Here is a 21391-nt window from a genome sequence, read left to right on the forward strand (position 1 = left end):
TAGTCCTCTAGTGGATGGCTGTCCCATGTTCAGGAGTTCCCCAGTGAAGGACTGCTCCATGTGGAGGAGATCCTCTAGTGGATAATTGTCTAATGTTGGTCCTCTAGTGGACAGTTGTCCCATGTGGAGGAGATGCTCTGGTGGATAGTTGTCCCATGTTGAGGGGTTTCCCAGTGGAGGACTGCCCTATGTTGAGGAGATTTCCTACTGGATTGCTGTCCCGAGTCGAGGAGCACCTATTTGGTCGCTGTTCCATGTTGAGGAGTTCCCATAGTGAACGACTGTCCCATATTGAGGAGTCCCGTGCCGGTGGAGAGTCACTCCGTCTTGAGCAGCTCCCTGCGTGGTATCAGCGTGGGCTGCAGCAGGGCCGGCCTCGGTCGGAACTGCCGGGTCGGCGTCTTGGGCAGGTACGGGTACTCGGATAGGTATGCCTGCGGCTCTGGAGAGCTGCAGCCATGCCGGCAGTCCAACTCCGGCACTGGCTCTGGATCTGGATCTGAGTCTGCATCTGGGTATGGGTCCGGATCGGGGCTGCTGATGCCCCCGCTGGCCGCCAGCTCCTCGTAGGGGGAGACGGGTCGGCTGCCGTCGCTCTCGACACTGCGCAGGGCTGCCAACACTGCCTGCTGGTGCGGGATGCCGCGCACGCCGCCCTCACCTGCACAACGCCCGTGAATGAGTTGGCACCCCTGGGGAGAGACTGAACATTAGCATTAATAAGATTACGTACTCCTGACGTGAATCCTGCAGGGATCGATAGATGGTAAGATGAATGTGTGTAGATACATTTGTGTAGATACATACTTCCCACTTGTTTTCAAACGTAGTTCAACCTGTTCCCGTGAGTGGCGCTGTCACAGCATGTCTTCAAGATGGCTGCTACACTTGGCGTTCGTCAGAAGCAATGTGCTGTCATAGAATTCCTGTGCCGTGAAAACGAGACAGTGGGAAACATCCACAAGAGGTTGAAAAAGGTGTACGGAGATGCTGCTGTCGATCGCAGTACAGTTAGTCTATGGACAAGCAGGTTACGTGATAAAAGCGGACACGGAAATATTGGGGGCTGTCCTCACAGTGGCAGGCCTCGTACTGCACACACTCCAGACAATGTGCAGAGAGTTAACGAATTGGTGTCTGCTGACAGACGCATCACAGTGCACGAATTGTCACGCTATGTTGGGATAGGGGAAGGAAGTGTTTGCAGAATACTGAAAGTGTTGGCGTTAAAAAAGGTTTGTGCCAGGTAGGTTCCCAGGATGTTGACAGTGGCTCACAAAGAAACAAGAAAAACGGAATGCAGCGAACTTTTGGAACAGTATGAGAATGGTGGAGATGAATTTTTTGGAAGAATTGTGACAGGTGATGAAACATGGCTACATCATTTTTCACCAGAGACGAAGAGTGGCACCCAAGAAAAAAAATTCAAAACCACACCTTCTGCTGGAAAAGTTATGGCTACGGTGTTTTTCGATTCCGAAGGACTCTTGCTTGTGAACATCGTGCCAAGTGGAATCACCATAAATTCTGATGCATATGTGGCGACACTGAAGAAACTTCAAGCTCGACTGAGTCGTGTTCGACCACATCGGCAAAAGCAGGATGTTTTGCTGTTGCACGAGAATGCGCGGCCACATGTCAGTCAAAAAACCGTGGAAGAGATCACAAAACTCGGATGGACAACACTGAAACACCCGCCTTACAGTCCTGACCTGGCTCCACGTGACTAACATCTCTTTGGGAAACTGAAAGACTCTCTTCGTGGAACAAGGTTTGGAGATGATGACTCCCTTGTGCACGCTGCCAAACTGAGGCTCCAACAGGTTGATCCAGAATTTTACCGTGCGGGTATACAGGCGCTTTTTCCAAGATGGCGTAAGGTAGTTGAGAGGGATGGAAATTATGTGCAGAAATGAAAATATTGTTCCTAAAGGATTTATCTACACACTGTAAAACTTTCAAACAAGTGGAATAAAAGATGGATTAAAAAAAAAACAGTGTGCATTTCTTTTGAAGTGACCCTCGTATGTGGTGCATGTGATGCTCTGTTCACCTGTTTGTGGAATGAAAACTATATTCGAATAAAATATTCTCAGTGTGATTGTCATCTTAAATTTCGGTAGAAACTTGACATTTCAGCAGGTTCATCTATCGTTGTAGTGGGCTGCAGCGTACTGTTTTCTTGCTAATGTGGTGGGTCGAATCAGTTATTGACAAACAGGAAACGAAGGAGACACATGAGAAGGGAATTGAATGTCAGCGAGAAAAAATAAAAGAAACTTTGATGTTTGCTGATGATACTGTAATTCTCTCACAGATAACTAAAAACTTGGAAGATAAATTTAAGGGAATGGATAGTCTCTTAAAAATAGGTTATTAAGTGAATATTGACAAAAGTAAAGTAAAGGCAATGTAATATCAGAAAACGATTCCGTAGCTTGGGGCCTGGGGCCACAGTCATATAATACACAACAGGCCATTAAAATTGCTACACCACGAAGATAACGTGCTACAGACGCGAAAATTAACCGACAGGAAGAAGATGCTGTGATATGCAAATGATTAGATTTCAGAGCATTCACACAAGGCTGGCGCCGGTGGCGACACCTACAACGTGCTCACATGAGGAAAGTTTCCAACCGATTTCTCATACACAAACAACAGTTGACCGACGTTGCCTGGTGAAATGTTGTTGTCATGCCTCGTGTAAGGAGAAGAAATGCGTACCATCCCGTTTCCGACTTTGATAAAGGTCTGATTGTAGCCTATCGCGATTGCGGTTTATCGTATAGCAACATTGCTGCTCGCGTTGGTCGAGATCCAATGACTGTTAGCAGACTATGGAATCGGTGGGTTCAGGAGGGTAATACGGAACGCCGTGCTAGATCACAACGGTCTCGTATCACTAGCAGTCGAGATGACAGGCATGTTATTCGCACGGCTGTAACAGATCGTGCAGCCACGTCTCGATCCCTGAGTCAACAGATGGGACGTGTGCAAGACAACAACCATCTTCACGAACAGTTCGACGACGTCTGCAGCACCTTGGACTATCAGCTCGGAGACCATGGCTGCGGTTACTCTTGACGTTGCATGATAGACAGGAGCGCCTGCGATGGTATACTCAACGACGAACCTGGGTGCATGAATGGCAAAAGGTCATTTTTTCTGATGAATCCAGGTTCTGTTTACAGCGTCATGATAGTCGCATCCGTGTTTGGCGACATCGCGGTGAACGCACATTGGAAGCGTGTATTCGTCATCGCCATACTGGCGTATCACCCGGCGTGATGGTATGGGGTGCCATTGGTTACACGACTCGGTCACCTCTTGTTCGCATTGACGGCACTTTGAACAGTAGACGTTACATTTCAGATGTGTTACGACCCGTGGCTCTACCCTTCGTTCGATCCCTGCGAAACCCTACATTTCAGCAGGATAATGCACGACCGCATGTTGCAGGTCCTGTAAGGGCCTCTCTGGATACAGAAAATGTTCGACTGCTGCCCTGGCCAGCACATTCTCCAGATCTCTCACCAATTGAAAACGTCTGGTCAATGGTGGCCGAGCAACTGGCTCGTCACAATACGCCAGTCACTACTCTCGATGAACTGTGGTATCGTGTTCAAGCTGCATGGGCAGCTGTACCTGTACACGCCATCCAAGCTCTGTTTGACTCAATGCCCAGGAGTATCAAGGCCGTTATTATGGCCAGAGGTGGTTGTTCTGGGTACTGATTTCTCAGGATCTATGCACCTAAATTGCTTGAAAATGTAATCACATGTCAGTTGTAGTATAATATATTTGCCCAACGAATACCCGTTCATCATCTGCATTTCTTCTTGTTGTAGCAATTTTAATGGCCAGTGGTGTAGTAAGAACAAAATATATTTTGTTTTGTTGAAAATTAATGATCCAAAGAAAACCACAGCACAGCATCCCTAAAAACTAGCTCAGGGCTCTTTTCATAGCAACATATTTTTTATCTCATCTGTTTATCAATATATTAGTTGTTACGCGAGCAGTAACAAAGAGAGAGCGAAAACAATAAGGTGGCTTGCGGAATGTGGTCGACGGCGTAGAAACCGTTGGATAGCTTGTGCTGTAAGTGCTTGCGACGTTACGATATATCTGCTAGGCGGCGCTATAATTAGGTTGGTGCTTAAGTTCGTAGCCTTTTTGTTTTGCATGTTGGGACTCCGATTGATATAGTTTTACACAGGGTGATTGACGAAGATATGCAATTTTTTTAAATATATTACTCTAGAAATAAAACTAAAGAAAAAAGTTCATAAACATAGTTCCGAAAATGTTTAGTTAAGAAGTTACGGGTTGGGTTGTCTGGGGGAGGAGACCAGACAGCGAGGTCATCGGTCTTATCGGATTAGGGGAGGATGGGGAAGGAAATCGGCCGTGCCCTTTCAAAGGAACCATCCCGGCATTTGCCTGGAGCGATTTAGGGAAATTACGGAAAACCTAAATCAGGATGGCCGGACGCGGGATTAAACCGTCGTCCTCCCGAATGCGAGTCCAGTGTCTAACCACTGCGCCACCTCGCTCGGTGTAAGAAATTACGGCTAATAAAAGATTTTGCCTGAAATTTAACAACTTCACTAATATGAAGCCATCGCGAAACTGTACGAGGTTAAAGTAAAGATCGATTTCCATTTATTTTGTTGTTATTGGTCTGGTGAATCTAATAAAACACGTCCCAGACGTGTATCTGCAGTAATTTTCCAGAACATCCAGAGAAGCAAAGTTTATTATACAAGTAAATTTGTTTACTTTCCATTAAGAATGTAGAAACATTTATGTCATTGTTGGCAACCGTTAGTGAGTTGTTTCAGTCGTTTCCTAACCTTGAAACGAGTTAGTTTTCTGTATTGTTTAGTGAAAGAACATAATAACAACAAGTTTGTGATACCGTTCCTCACAAGCGACTATTAATCAAATTGCATGCATATGGAGTATCGTCTCAGTTGTGTGACTACATTCGTTATTTCCTCTCAGAGAGGTCACAGTTCGTAGTGATAGACGATAAATAATCGAGTAGAACAGAAGTGATATCTGGCGTTCCGCAAGGTAGTGTCATAGTCCCTCTGCTGTTCCTGATTTACATAAATGATCTAGCTGATAATCTGAGCAGCCCCCTTAGATTGTTTGCAGATGACGCTGTAATTTACCGTCTAGTAAAATCATCAGACTCTCAGTTCCAATTACAAAATGATCTAGAGATAATTTCTGTATGATACGAAAAGTGGCAATTGGCACTAAACAAAGAAAAGTGCGAGGTCATCCACATGGGTAAAAGAAATCCGATAAATTTTGGGTGTACGATAAATCGCACAAATCTAAGGGCTGTCAATTCGACTAAATACGTAGGAATTACAATTACGAACAACTTAAATTGTAGAGACCACATAGATAATATTGTGAGGAAGGCGAAACAAAGACTGTGCTTTGTTGACAGATCACAGAAGATGCGACAGACCCACTAAAGAGACAGCCTACATTACACTTGTCCGTCCTCTGCTGGAATATTTCTGCGCAGTATGGGATCCTTACCAGCTAGGATTGACGGAGGACGTCGAAAAAGTGCAAAGAAGCGCAGCTGGTTTCGTGTTATCGCGCAATAGGGGTGAGAGTGTCACTGATATGATACGCGAGTTGTGGTGGCAGTCACTGAAACAAAGGCGGTTTTCTTTGCGGCGAGATCTATTTACGAATTTTCAATCACCAACTTTCTCTTCCAAATGCGAAAATATTTTGTTGACACCCACCTACGTAGGGAGAAATGATCATCATAATAAAATGAGAGAAATCAGAGCTCGAACGGAAAGATTTAGGTGTCCCTTTTTCCCACGCGCCATTCGAGCGGAATGGTAGAGAAGTTGTATGAAAATGGTTTGATGAACCCTCTGCCAGGCACTTAAGCATGAATTTCAGAGTAACCATATAGATGTATTTAAGTGTAACAACATTTTCCGGTTTAACATCAATTCGAGTGTGTTAGGTAATAATAAAAGCGGATTATCTGACACGTTCATACAGTTTCAATTAACGTTATTACCATGATTTTTCCTAAATAAAATTTTGTATAACTTAGGTTGAAAACTTTGTGCAGTTGTCACGAATTTAAAAAATAAATTGGGCCAAGTAGCTAGTAAACTAAAAATTTTACGGAATTACTTTTTTGCTTCTCTGAATTTTCTGGAAAACTACTGCAGATACACGCCTGGGACATGTTGTATTAGATTCACCAGAACCATAACAACAAAACAAAAGGAGATCGTGCTTCATTTTAACCTGGTACAGTTTTGGAATGGCTTCATATTAGCGAAATTGCTAAATTTCAAGCAAAATCTTTTATTAGCCTTCACTCCGTAACCACACAGTTGCGGACCTATGTTTATATGCATTTTTTCTTTAGTTTCAGTTGTAGAATGACATAATAAAATATTTGCATATCTTCCTGAATCACCCTGTATATCGCTTGTCATTTTCTATTTTTAGTTCAATGTTGCTGTTTCAGTTGTGTCATTTCGACATTTGGAGATAGCGAGTGGAGCTGTGGACGCTAGAAAACGGAGTGCTAAGTGGAGAAATCGGGGCATTTCCTACATATTCTTCTGTTTGAGTTCAATAAAGGGGTGACAGTAGCATCGACAAACATTTGCGCCGTGTACGTGGATAATGCCTTTTGACAGAGCACGGCAAAAAAATGGTTCTCTCGTTTTAAGGAGAATCGTTTTGACATTAGTGACTCAGCACATTCAGAAAGACCTTCACGGTTTGATAAAGATTGCTTAAGCACGTTAATCCACAATGACACACATCAGAGTACTCGAGTACTGGCAGACGGGATGAACTGTGGTCACTCCACCATCGTGCGATATTTGTATGTAATGAGCAAAGTTCAAAAATCCAGTGTGTGAGTACGGCATGCTCTAAGCCGAAATCACAAAAATCAGCAGGTGGCCATATCTTCATCTCTACTTGCTTCTCATCAATTGGCTCGTGAGTAACACCAACCGCCGGCCGTGGTGGCCGTGTGGTTCTAGGCGCTGCAGTCCGGAACCGCGGGACTGCTACGGTCGCAGGTTCGAATCCTGCCTGGGGCGTGGATGTGTATGATGTCCTTAGGTTGGTTAGGTTTAAGTAGTTCTAAGTTCTAGGGGACTGATGACCTAAGATGTTAAGTCCCATAGTGCTCAGAGCCATTTGAACCATTTGAACACCAACCACTCCTACCCTGTATCGTTGCTGGCGACGAGAAATGGTATCTTTATGCTAAGCTAAGGGAAAAAGGGATGCTTGAGCCCAAACAAAGCAGCAACTTCCCGTACAAATGTCTGTGCGAATCCACAAACTGCACTCATGCTCATAAATTAAGGATAATGCCGATATATGGTGAAACAACGCTCTGGTGGGCGGTTTGCGGGTTTAAGTCACCTCGGGGTATGACCGTGCGGTGCATTTGACCTGCGGTCGTCGCACGGTGGCGCTGGCAGCAGTCCACATACGCAGAGGTGTGTTGGTGCATGTCAGAGTACGGCGCAGCCAGTAAGTGTCCAACGGGCGTGTGCTATGTATGCTACTCGGTATCCTGGACGACATCATCCGAGTGTCCGGACCGTTCGCCTGAGAGTTACGTTATTTAAGGAAACAGGAAGTGTTCAGCCACCTGTGAAACGTCAACCACGGCTTGCAACAAATGATGATGCCCAAGTAGGTGTTTTAGCTACTGTCGCGGCTAATCCGCAGATCAGTAGCAGACAAATTGCGCGAGAATCGGGAATCTCAAAAACGTCGCTGTTGAGAATGCTACATCAACATCGACTGCACCCGTACCATATTTCTATGCACCAGGAATTGCATGGTGACGACTTTTAACGCCGTGTACAGCTCTGCCACTGGGCACAAGAGAAATTACGGGACTTTGGCAGATTTTTCGCACGCGTTCTATTTAGCGACGAAGCGTCATTCACCAACAGCGGTAACGTAAACCGGCATAATATGCACTATTGGGCAACGGACAATCCACGATGGCTGCGACAAGTGGAACATCAGCGACCTTGGAGGGTTAATGTATGGTGGGACATTATGGGAGGAAAGATAATTGGCCCCCATTTTATAGATGGCAATCTAAATGGTGCAATGTATGCTGATTTCCTACGTAATATTCTACCGATGTTACTACAAGATTTTTCACTCCGTGACAGAATGGCGATGTGCTTACAACATGATGTATGTCCAGCACATAGCTCGCGTGCTGTTGAAGCGGTATTGAATAGCATGTTTCATGACAGGTGGATTGGTCGTCGAATACCATGGCCCGCACGTTCAACGGATTTGACGTCCGCGGATTTCTTTCTGTGGGGAAAGTTGAAGGATATTTGCTATCGTGATCCACCGACAACGCCTGACAACATGCGTCAGCGCATTGTCAATGCACGGGTGAACATAGCGGAAGGCGAACTACTCGCTGTTGAGAGGAATGTCGTTACGTATTGCATTAATGTGGTATTTACAGGTAATCAGGCTGTAACAGCATGCGTTCTCAGAAATGATAAGTTCACAAAGGTACATGTATCACATTGGAACAACGGAAATAAAATGTTCAAACCTACCTACGTCCTGTATTTCAGTTTGAAAAACCTACCTCTTACCAACTGTTCGTCTAAAATTGTGAGCCATATGTTTGTGACTATTACAGCGCCATCTATCACAAAGCGAAAAAAGTGGTCCAACTAAAACATTCATATATCCTTACGTACTACACGAATATGTAATGAAAATGGGGGCTCCTGTTAAAAAAAAGCACAGTTGATATCCGTTCGACCTATTGGAGCGCCATCTAGCGGGCCAACCACAGCGCCATCAGGTTTCCCCCTTCAAGCCAGACGAGTTTCGTTCTTTGTAGCGTCTGCTGTTACAGTGTCCAGCCCCCTCCATTGGTGGTTTGTCACAGATCTGGTTTGTTTTGTAGCCACTCTGAAATGTACTGTTGTACAGGAATGAGGACGTTATGACGAAAACATCCATGAACATCCATGAACATGGTGTATGACTGACCCTGCCCATCTGATATCAGGTGACTAAAACCAACCTTTTTGAACACCGTGTGGCGTCTGCTGTTACAGTCTGCAGCCCCCTCCATTGGTGGTTTGTCACAGATCTTGTTTCTTTTGTAGCCACTCTGCAGTGTACTGTTATACAAGGATAAGGACGTGATGACGAAAACGTCCATGAAGTGGGAACTTTCCCACAGATTGTACAGCAGTTGCTTTGCTACCATCATGCATTTCCTCCTGGCAGCTGCCCTACAGATGACGTTTGCTTGGTATCAAATCTACAGTCTACTAGTGTAGTGCTGCTAGGGTAGGGTCGCGACTGATCCAGCCCATCATGGAACAGGTGAATGAAGTGGAGCCATTCAGACAAAGCGTACAACAGGTGCTATCTACTAAAAATGGTTCAAATGGATCTGAGCACTATGGGACTTAACATCTGAGGTCATCAGTCCCCTAGAACTTAGAACTACTTAAACGTAACTAATCTAAGGACATCACACTCATCTATGCCCGAGGCAGGATTTTAACCTCTGACTGTAGCGGTCGCGCGGTTCCAGACTCAAGTGCCTAGAACTGCTCGGCCACACTAGCCGGCTGCTATATACTACTATACAGCATCTCCTTCTGAGGGATCCATTACAAATGTGCTGTACTTTGTAGCCACGTTGCAGTGTACTGGTGCTGAGCAATAAGGATATGGGTGTGACTATCCATGCACATCGTAGAACAGGGTTCAGAGATCGAACCTCTTGAACACCCAGTGGGGATTGCTTTCATTCCCTCTAGACCCTTCCAACAGGTGAAATCGGTAGAGCTACAGTGTATTGGTGTTGTGCAACAGGAGAATGGGTGTGGCTTAAGTCCCAAAGCAGGTCTCTGAAGGGGTACCTGTCAACATGTTCTACTGCAGGTGCTCACTGATCCCAAACATTTTTGCCTGGGCTCCACTACAGATCTCATAAATTTGACAGCCGCTCTGCTAGGTACTGGTCTTGTGCTATAGGTGTAGGCCTGTAAATGAGCAAGTACATTCTGAAACAGGTTTCTGAAGTGGAACCTTCCAGAGACATTCTACAACAGGTGTACGAGGGTGGCTTGATAGATCTGGTAAACGTCTATCAAAGAATGGAACACTTTTGTTGCGCCTTCATGATTGGTAAGCTTAATTATTCCAAGGATCGTATACAAAATTTGGATAATGTGCAGTGTTCAGTTCATTGTTGGCAGCCATTGTTGGTGAGTGTGTCGACTGCAATGGAGAAAACAGAGCTTCCTGCTGTTATCAAACATTTTCATTTGAAGACTTGGACTGCCGTAGAAATAAAAACAGAATTGGATGAAATTCACGCGAACTCTGAGCAACCTTTGAACACCATTTGTTTTTGGATTAATGAATTTAAACGTGGTCGGTCAAGCACAGAAGGCGAAGTACTTTCCGGCCGTCCGACTGAGGTCACCACAAAGGAAACCATTGACGAACCCAATGATTTGGTAATGCAAGATTGCCGAATTAAAAATCGTGAGACTGATGAAACTGTAGGCGTATCAATTGAGCGAGTGCGTAATATTCTGCTTGGAGAACTGTGTGCGAGGTGAGTGTCACGATTGCTCACAGTCGACCAAAGCGCATCTGGCACAACATTTCAACAGAATAGTGTCTACATGACCATCTTTTTAGCGATTGTTGGGGGACTCGACCGTTCGTTAGAGGATATCAAATTGAACACCTTTCAGCCATCAATTTTCAACCCTATTTTATTGGGCAACCAGTTTCAGCGTTTTACTACGCCATCTTCAGGCCACAGACAGACGTGATGGTTGATGTGGTCACTGTAACAAATGTCTATTAACACCAGTATTACTGGCACCTGTTTTGATCGAAGTCGAGGTAGATTATTCCTACAGGTCTGTCAGGGGCCTGAAGATGGCATAAGAAAACGCTGAACCTGGTTGCCCAATAAAATAGGGTTGAAAATTTGACAGCTGAAAGGTGTTTAATTCGAGATCCTTTTCCAGTGGAATGTCTGGGGCTGTCAGCGAAATATTTTGCGACGATTTGTGAGTGGTGATGAAGCCCAGATCCATCGTTACACACCAGAGCCAAAACGACAGTCAGAACAATGGATAAAGGCTGGTGAAAGAGGGCCGAAGAAGGCAGAAATCATTTTGTCAGCTGGTGAGGTGATGGACAGTGTTTTGTAAGATTCCCAAGGAATAAACCTCATACACTAATTGGAAAAAAGGCAGAACCATAACTGTTCTCTGGCCAACGGCCTTGACGCAGTGGTAACACCGGTTCCCGTCAGGTCACCGAAATTAAGCGCTGACGGGCTGGGCTAGCACTTGGATGGATGACTATCTGGTCTGCCGAGCGCTGTTGGCAAGTGTGATGCACTCAGCCCGTTTGAGGCAAACTGAGAAGCTTCTTGACTGAGACGTACCAACACCGGTCACGAAAACTGACAACAGCTGGGAGAGCGGTGTGCTGACTGCATGCCCCTCGGTATCCGCATCCAGTAACACCGCTTGGCTGAGAGGATGTCACGGCGGCCGGTCGGTACCGTTGGGCCTTCGAAGGCCTGTTCCGACGGAGAGAGTTATAATTGTATAATGCTTCATTGCTGGATCGTTTGAAACTTTCGTTGCCCGGAAAAAGACCAAGGCCGGCTCGCAATAAGTGCTCTTTCACCAGGATAATTCACCATCCCACACAAGCTGTAAAAAAGGTGAAACTGCATGAATTTGGCTTTGAACTGGTTCCTCATCTACCTTTTCACCAAATGTAGACCCAAGTGACCTCTCCCTGTTCCCCAACTTGGAACTCTGGTTTGCTGGGGAGAAAGTTTCATCAAATGAGGAAATTATAGTTTTTGCAGAGTTTGGCGGAAACTCTGGGATCAGAACGCTGGAGGATCGCTGGACCAAGTGTGTATATCTAAAAGCAGATTATGTAAGTAAGATAAGTTGTTAAACATTTTTTTCTTGCATTTTTACCAGATTTATCAAACCACCCTCATATACTACCAGACAGTATGTCTTCCTGAGGGTTCCCCTGGAGATCTGGGTCGGTTGGGAGCCACTCTACAGTCTACTGGTGGTGCGCTACAGGGTTATTAGGGCGGAGACTGACCCAGCACATCGCGGAACAGGTCCCGGACGTGGAACCTCTCGGACACCTTTCGCGGCAGCCGTTCGCTGCCTCCGGGCCTCTCCCCCAGGCGGCTCTGCCAGCGCGGTCCGCCCGTCTCCCATTGGACGCCCCCACCAGGCGTCACGGAGCCTCCGTCGCCGCTGCGCCGCCGTCGTCTGCACACAGGCGCGGCATGAGCGGCCCTGCGGGAGCTCGTGTGTAGTCGAGCTCCCGACCTCTCCTTCTGTTAATCACTCAGAGACGCGTTCACACTGCACGAATGTCGAGAGAAATTGGCTGACGTATAGTTGCTTGTAAACCAATTTCAGAACTAACTCTATGGTGAAACAACAGGTGTCAAGTGGGGGACCGCAACTTGGTGTTTAAGAGTGACTGCTTCGACTTTGCTCACGCTGGTACACTGAAGAGCCAAAGAAACTGGTTCACCATCCTAATACCGTGTAGGGCCCACGCGGGAACGCAAAGTGCCGCAACACGACGCGGCATGGACTCCAATTATGTCTGAATTACTGCTGGAGGGAACTGACACCATGAATCCTGTAGGGCTGTCCATAAATCCGTAAGAGTACGAGGAGGCAGAGATCTCTTCTGAACAGCAGGTTGCAAGGCGTCCCAGATATGCTCAATAATGTCCGTGTCAGGGGAGGTTGGTGGCCAGCGGAAGTGTTTAAACTAAAAAGAGTGTTCCTGGAGCCACTCTATAGTACTTCTGGATGTGTGGGGTGTCGCATTGGCCTGTTGGAACTGCCCAAGACCGTCGGAATGCACAATGCACACGAATGGATGAATGTTATCAGACTTACGTACGTGTCACCTGTCAAGTCGTACCTAGACGTATCAGGGGTCCCGTATCACCCCTACTGCACACGCCCCAAGGAGTGTGTGCATTATAAAATGGTTGTTAGTTACCAAACTTTTTAAAGGGATCATATGAGTTTTCCTAGTTCTGAGGCTCGAGATAATTCTTATAAAATCTGCAGCAGTTTTCGAACGTTTGCACTTCTGTCACGTTGAGAGATTCTTTTTAGTCGTCGTTGCTCCCTTTCTTGCAGGATGTTTCTTTCGGCTGCAGTGACGTTGCAGATTTGATCTTTCACCGGATTCCTGATATTCACGGTACTCTCGTGAAATAGTCGCACGGGCAAATCCGCACTTCATTGCTACCTCGAAGATACTGTGGTGCCCCATCGCACTTGGGTCGACTATAACATCACGTTCACACTCACTTAAATTACAGAGCCTCCCCCAGCTTGAAGAGTCCCTTGCTGACGTGCAGAGTCCATGGATTCATGAGGTTTTCGCCATACCCATACACGTCCATCCTCTCTACATCTACATCTACATATATATTCCGCTAGCCACCAAGCGGTGTGTGGCGGAGGGCACAATTCGCGCCAAATCATATTCCTCCCCGTCTGTTCCACTCGCAGATCGCGCGAGGGAAAAACGACTGTCTGAACGCCTCAGTACGGGCTCTAATCTTTCTTATCTTTGAATGATGACTATTACGCAATTTGAAAGTTGGTGGTAATAATATATGCTCTACATCCTCGGTGAAGACTGGATTTCGGAATTTAGTGAGCAGCCCCCTCTGTTTAGCGCGTTGTCTGTCTGCAAGTGTGTCCCACTTCAAACTTTCAATGAGATTTGTAAGGCTCTCGCGATGGCTAAATGTACCAGTCACGAATCTTGCCGCTCTTCTTTGGACCTTCTCAATCTCTTGAATCAGACCCAACTGGTAAGGGTCCCATACAGACGAACAATACTCTAAGACTGGACGAACTAACGTATTCTAAGCTATTTCCTTTGTTGAAGGACTGCATCGCTTAAGGATTCTATCAATAAACCGCAATCTAGAGTTCGTCTTAACAGTTACTTGGGTAATATGATCATTCTATTTGAGATCATTTCGAATAGTCACACCCAGATACTTGACTGATGTTACCGCTTCCAAAGACTGATCATTTATTTTGTACTCATACATTAAAGGGAATTTTCGCCTTGTTATACGCAATAGGTTACTCTTACTAATATTGAGAGATAACTGCCAGTCATTACACCACGCATTTATTTTCTGCAAATCCTCATCGATTTGTTCACAAGTTTCGTGTGATACTACTTTCCTGTCCTCGTCCGACGAGGCAACATGTTTTCAGTCATCAACAGTCCAATGTTGGTGTTGACGGGTCCAGGTTAGGTTTAAAGCTTTGTGCCGTGTGCTCATCAAGGGAACACGAATGGGTTTTCGGTTCCGAAAGCCGATATCGATGATGTTCCGTTGAATGGTTCGCCGACTGACACCTGTTGATGGCCCAGCATTGAAATCTGCAGCAATTTGCGGAAGGGTTGTAATTCTGTCACGTTGAACGATTCTCTTCAGTCGTCGTTGGTCCCGTTCTTGAGGATCTTTTCCAGCCCGCAGCGATGTCGGAGATTTGATGTTTTATCGGATTCGTGATAGTCACGGTACGCTCTTGAAATGGTCGTACAGTGGATGTGTCCCATCACTCGTGCGCCGATTGTAACATCAAGTTCAAACTCAGTTAAATCTTGATAACCAGGGATTGCAGCAGCGGTAACCGGTCTAACAACTGCGCCAGACACTTGTTGTCTTATACAGGCGTTGCCGACCGCAGCGCCGAATTCTGCCTGTTTACATATCACTGTATGTGAATACGCATGCCTATACCAGTTTCTTTGGCACTCCAGTGTATCTCTACTTCACCAGTGTGTTATACGCGGGGAGCGTGGAGCAGTGGCCCAGTTCTACAGGAGCTTGAAGACTAGCAACTAGATAGAAGCGTCAAAGCTCATTACTTTCCTTGCAGATTCTATGTAGCGCAAACTTCGAATTGTTATACCGAAGAGATTTCTTATTTTGTCTGTCACCCTCTGCTTGCGACACGTCTGTTTAACATAAAGGTAAGTATTGTATTTTGTCCTTTTCGTAGCAAAACTGAATACGATTTGCTTGAATTGTTGTCTAGCGATCCGAGAAAGCAGGTTTGCCAGACACGCCACATTTGACGAGTAGGTAGGATTCAAGTATAGCGCACAATGCTCGCAGTGTTTTCAGTCCAACTACTTTTCTCACACACCACATATTCTACGGATCACATCAATAGGTGTCTATGGTTTGTGGAAAGAAGAATTAAATGCCCATTTCAGTGAAGTGTAATATAGCGCAATGATATACATGTTGAAATATTTTGAAAATGAAGTGGTAATACGAACTGTCCTACAACCAATTCGGAAATTTTGAGAACTCGTATGTAGATATGGCTGAACTAAGAGTTGGCCAAGACATGATGTTCTGCAAGTAACTTCACTTAACTCTGAACACAATGTATACAAATACTTTCCACAAGGTAACACAATATAACACTTATCGTGATATCTTGATTACGTTACACAATACTAGCTTATTACGGGGTAAGTTTAATAGATGTAGTGAATGAAAGGAATGAGAAAAACTTTCTAAACTTGACACAACAGAATCTTCATATCTCATACATTGAATGAAATTATATAATCTTCTTTGATTTACTTTAAACTCCACTATATGACCCAAAACTGTCCCATGCTACTGAGTGCATATCTACCCACATATATGACTTTTTTTTGTACTGATGTCACAATCTTGTAGTTTTTCACGATATTGTATTTTAGTCTTGGTGCTTTGAACAATTTTCCACAGAAACAGAAACACTGACAACTAACAATGAACTTCAAGGAGTGTGTGCATTATAAAATAGTTGTTAGTTACCAAACTTTTTAAAGGGGTCATATGAATTTTCCTAGTTCTGAAGCTCGAGATAATTCTTATAAAATGACTCTGCATTTTGAAAATTTTAAATGTTCATGTCGAGCTCCTCCAAATACTAATTCTGTAGCACATTTCAGAATACCTAGAATATTCTAGTTTGTGCATCTCTAACCATCACCTAACACTGTTGTAATCATCCATAATACAACTGTAGCTGAAGTAAGAAACTTCATTCCTTCTAGGAAGCGAGCATCCCAGTTCTACTTGTGATCTATTTGTGGTCTATTTGAGTCATTCAAAACTTGAGCCAGGGATTTAAATTTTCATATATTTCATTAGCAGCCATTTCACCATTTTTTTATTCTTACACTTGTGCACAAATTGTTAATTTTGTGTTTTGTGATATTACAGGAGTAAGACTATCTGTATTAGGAAAAGCAAAGGACCTATGATAGAACCCTGTGGTACACTGCATTACATAATTTCCAGTCCAGAATGTATTAACTTCATGTGATGAAATTAAAACTGATATACACTTTTTGCCATCATATAGCACTCCGTCTACAGGCCACAAGTGGCCCATCGGGACCATCCGACCGCCGTGTCATCCTGAGCTGACGATGCAGATAGGAGGGGCATGTGGTCAGCACACCACTCTCCCTGTCGTTATGACGGTTTTCTTTGACCAGAGCCGCTACTATTCGGTCGAGTTTTGCTATCATATAGATAAGACGAAAATCATGAGCCTGCTTTGTTTACTGTAACGTATTACTTGAAATTTTTCCTGAGAATAGCAAATTTTATGCAGTTAACACCCCTCCAGCTACAGCTTAATTTTTTCCGTTGATACAACTTTCTGATTTCATTGTAGACATCATTATCATCATCGTAATCTTCTACAGTTTCGTATCACCGCCGTTCTTTCCTTGGAGTCCTAGACTCTTTATCTTTTCTAGTCCCCCAACCACCGTCTCTGTTTCTACTCCAGCCCTGTCTTCTCTCATCTTGCGAATGTTTACTGAAACCGCTTTTATCCACTTCACCTTTGTCATTACCCTTGGTATTTTGCTCTCCTTCTTCATCTCATGTACAGTCATAAGTGTCCTCTTTTATTCCATAATCTTCACATGGTTACCCAGTTTCTCCTAAGGTTATGTAGTAGTTGTTTCTCCTGTCAGCGGCCTAGTACTTACATTTCTCATCATTTCAATGTTTGTTACTTCATCGCACCTAATTTTTTTCATTTTCTTTCGTGACCCATGTTTCTGCAACATACAACGGAACTGGTGTTAAGCAACTGCCAGTAAGCATGAAGCGCCGCATGACCGCTACGCTAGCTGTGAAGGGCCATAGGAATCCTTGAAACCCCCAGAAAATCAGGGCTCTGTTGACACTGTGGTAGTCCTAGCAAGCCGACAGTGGATAACTAAGGAGCTTCGATATAGGAAATTTCTGATTTATTGATACTACACTGAAGAGCCAAAGATACTAGTACACCTGCCTAATATCGTGTTGGGCCTCCACGAGCAGGCGCAAGTGCTGCAACACGACCCGGCATGGCCTCGACTAATGTCTGAAGTAGTGCTGGAGGGAAATGGCACCATGAACCATGCACGACGGTCCATAAATCCGTAAGAGTACGAGGGGATGAAGATATCTTTTGAACAGTACGTTGCAACGCATTCCAGATATGCTCAATAATGCTCATGCGTGAGGAGTTCGGTGGCCAGCGAAAGTTTTTAAACTGAGAAGAGTCTAACTGGAGACCAGTCTGTAGCAATTGTGGACGTGTGGGGTGTCGCATTGTCCTGCTGGAATTGCCCAAGTCCGTCGGAATGCACAATGGACATGAACGGATGCAGGTGATCAGACAGGATGCTTACGTACGTTTCACCTGTCAGAGTCGTATCTAAACGTGTCAGGGGGTCCCATATCACTCGTACTGCACACGACCCACATCATAAGAGAGCCTCCACCACCTTGAACAGTCCCCTTCTTGCATGCAGGGTCCATGGATTCATGAGGTTGTCTCTGCACCTGTACACGTCCACACACTCGATACAATTTGAAACGACACTCGCCCGACCAGGCGCCATGTTTCCAGTCATCGACAGTCCGATGTCGGTGTTGACCGGTCCAGACGAAGCGTAAACCTCTGCGTCGTTTAGTCATCAAGGGTACAGGAGTTAGACTTCGGCTCCGAAAGCCCATATCGATGATGTTTTGTCAAATGGTTCGTACGCTCACACTTGTTGATGGCCCAACATTGAAACCTGCAGCAGTTTTCGAAGGTTTGCACTTCTGTCACGTTGAGAGCTTCTTTTTAGTCGTCGTTGTTCCCTTTCTTGCAGGATTTTTCTTTCGGCTGCAGTGATGTTGCAGATTTGATCTTTCACCGGATTCCTGATATTCACGGTACTCTCGTGAAATGGTCGCACGGGCAAATCCGCACTTCATTGCTACCTCGGAGATACTGTGGTGCCCCATCGCACTTGGGCCGACTATAACATCACGTTCACACTCACTTAAATCTTGATAACCAGCCACCGTAGGAGCAGTAACCGATCTAAGAACCTCACCGGACATTTGTTGTCTTCCAAATGCGTTGCCGACCGCAGTGTCGTATTCTGCCTGTTTGCATACTCTGAATAGCCAAAGAAACTGGTATAGGGATGCGTATTCAAATACAGAGGTATGTAAACAGGCAGAGTACGGCGCTGCGGTTGGCAACGCCTGTAACAGGCAACAAGTGTCTGGCGCAGTTTTTAGATCGGTGACTGCTGCTACAATTGCAGGTTATCAAGATTTAAGCGAGTTTGAAAGTGGTGTTGTAGTCGCCGCTCGCGCGATGGGACACAGCATCTCCGAGGTAGCGATGAAGTGGGAATTTTCTCATAGGACCGTTTCACGAGTGTACAGTGAATATCAGGAATCCGGTAATACATCAAATCTTCGACATCGCTGCGGCCGGAAAAGGATCCTGTGAGCACGGGAGCAACGACGACTGAAAAGAATCGTTGAACGTGACAGAAGTGAAAGCCTTCCAAAACTGCTGCAGATTTCAATGTTGGGTTATCAACAAGTGTCAGCGTGCGAACCATACAACGAAACGTCATCGATTTGAGCTTTTGGAGTCGAAGGCCCAGTCGTGTTGACTGCACGACACAAAGCTTTACGCTACGCCTGGGCACCTTCATTGGACTGTTGATGACTGGAAACATGTTGCCTGGTCGGACGAGTCTCGTTTCAAATTCTATCGAGCAGATGGACGTGTACGGGTATGGAGACAGCATGATGAATTCATGGACCCTGCATGTCATCAAGCTGGTGGAGGCTCTGTAATGGTGTGGAGCGTGTGCAGTTGGAGTGATATGTGACCCCTGATACGTCTAGATACGACTCTGACAGGTGACACGTACGTAAGCACCCTGTCTGAGCACCTGCATCCATTCATGTTCATTGTGCGTTCCGACGGAAGTGGACAATTGCAGCAGTAGAATTGCGACACGCCAGACGTCCAGATTCCAGAGTGGTTCCAGCAACACTCTTCTGAGGCTAAAGACCTCCGCTGGCCACCAAACTCCCGAGACACGAATATTATTGAGTGTATCTGGGATGAGGCAACGGCCTTGCCGCAGTGGATACATCGCTTCCCGTCAGATCACTGCAGTTAAGCGCTGTCGGGCGTGAACGGCACTTGGGTGGGTGACCATCCAGGCCGCCGTGCGCTGTTGCCATTTTTCTGGGTTCACTCGGCCTCGTGATGCCAATTGAGGAGCTACTCGACCGAATAGTAGCGGCTTTGGTCAAAGAAAACCATCATAACGACTGGGAGAGCGGTGTGCTGACCCCACGCCCCTCCTATCCGCGTCCTCAGCTGAGGATGACACGGCGGTCGGATGGTCCCGATGGGCCACTCGTGGCCTGAAGACGGAGTGCATATGTCTCGGATGACTTGTAACGTGCTGTTCAGAAGATATCTCCACCCCCCCCCCCCCCCCCCCCCTCGTACTCTTACTGATTTATGGACAGTTCTGCAGGATTCGTGGTGTCTAATCCCTGCAGCACTGCTTCAGACATTAGTCGAGTCCATGCCACGTCGTGTTGCGGAACTTCTGCGTGCTCGAGAGGGCTCTACATGATATCCGGCAGGCGTACCAGTTTCTTTGGCTCTTCAGTGTATCTCTGTATTTGAATAGGCGTGGCTATACCAATTTCTTTCGCGCTTCAGTGTAATATCATATCTACAACGGAGAGAGTTGCATCTTCAGTTAACAGTGCGTTTAGAAATTCGAATTGTGTATGACGAATCAGTTTTTTTATGTTGTAAGTGTCTACACATTTAAACATGCTGGCGATGTTGACGCTCGCTACTATGGATTTAGTTTGCTGTGGATAAAGTAGATGACAGCAGTTCATGTACCGTACGGTCTAGAGGTTACTCGTGTACTGGAGTGACAGTTACTGGAGTTACCTGTTATGTCCTCTGGTCCTCTGGCTGGAGAGGCTATCTTCGGCCTCCGCGAATGGGGGAGCCGAGTCCAGGGAGCCCGACCTGCTGCTGGAGCCCTGCGACTTCTCCAGCGACTGGAAGAACATGCGCGCCCGCTCGAACCGGTTGCGGCTCTCAGCATCTTCTGCTCCTGCGGAAAACACAGCTTCGTGACGTACAGTCGTGTAACGCGAGGGCGCTGTAGCCTTTGAACACACGATGAACGACTCACAGCTGCAGTCAGTCAAGTCATACACTACTGGCCATTAAAATTGCTACACCAAGGAGAAATGCAGATGATAAACGGGTATTCATTGGACAAATATATTATACTAGAAGTGACATGTGATCTCATTTTCACGCAGTTTAGGTACATAGATCCTGAGAAATCAATACCCAGAACAACAACCTCTGGCCGTAATAACGGCCTTGATACGCCTGGGCATTGAGTCGCAGAGATCTTGGATGCCGTGTACAGGTACAGCTGCCCACGCAACTTCAACACGATACCACAGTTCATCGTGAGTAGTGACTGGCGTATTGTGACGAGTCAGCTGCTCGGCCACCATTGACCAGACGTTTTCAATTGGCGAGAGATCTGGTGAATGTGCTGGCCAGGGCAGCAGCCGCACGTTTTCTGCATCCAGAAAGGCCCGAACAGGAGCTGCAAAATGCGGTCGTGCGTTATCCTGCTGAAATGTAGTGTTTCACAGGGATCGAGTGAAGGGTAGAGCCACGGGTCGTAACACATCTGAAACGTAACGTCCACTGTTCAAAGTGCCGTCAATGCGAACAAGAGGTGACCGAGACGTGTAACCAATGGCACCCCATACTATCACGTTGGGTGATACGCCAGTATGGCGATGACGAATACACGCTTCCAATGTGCGTTCACCGCGATGTCGCAC

General features: G+C 45.8%; 1 protein-coding gene across 1 annotated transcript in view; it reads right to left on the minus strand.

The window, feature by feature from the left end:
- Positions 1-317: 317 nt before the first annotated feature.
- LOC124552270 overlaps positions 318-21391 on the minus strand; it is an 81090-nt gene continuing 60016 nt past the window's right edge. The window contains exons 5-7 of the mRNA XM_047126549.1: positions 20466-20634; positions 12205-12380; positions 318-661 (exon numbers count right to left, since the gene is read on the minus strand). Coding sequence (XP_046982505.1) covers positions 318-661; positions 12205-12380; positions 20466-20634 — 689 coding nt within the window. The remainder of the gene's footprint in view (positions 662-12204; positions 12381-20465; positions 20635-21391) is intronic.

Source organism: Schistocerca americana, chromosome 10 (genome assembly GCF_021461395.2).
Source record: "Schistocerca americana isolate TAMUIC-IGC-003095 chromosome 10, iqSchAmer2.1, whole genome shotgun sequence".
Taxonomy (NCBI): Eukaryota; Metazoa; Arthropoda; class Insecta; order Orthoptera; family Acrididae; genus Schistocerca; species Schistocerca americana.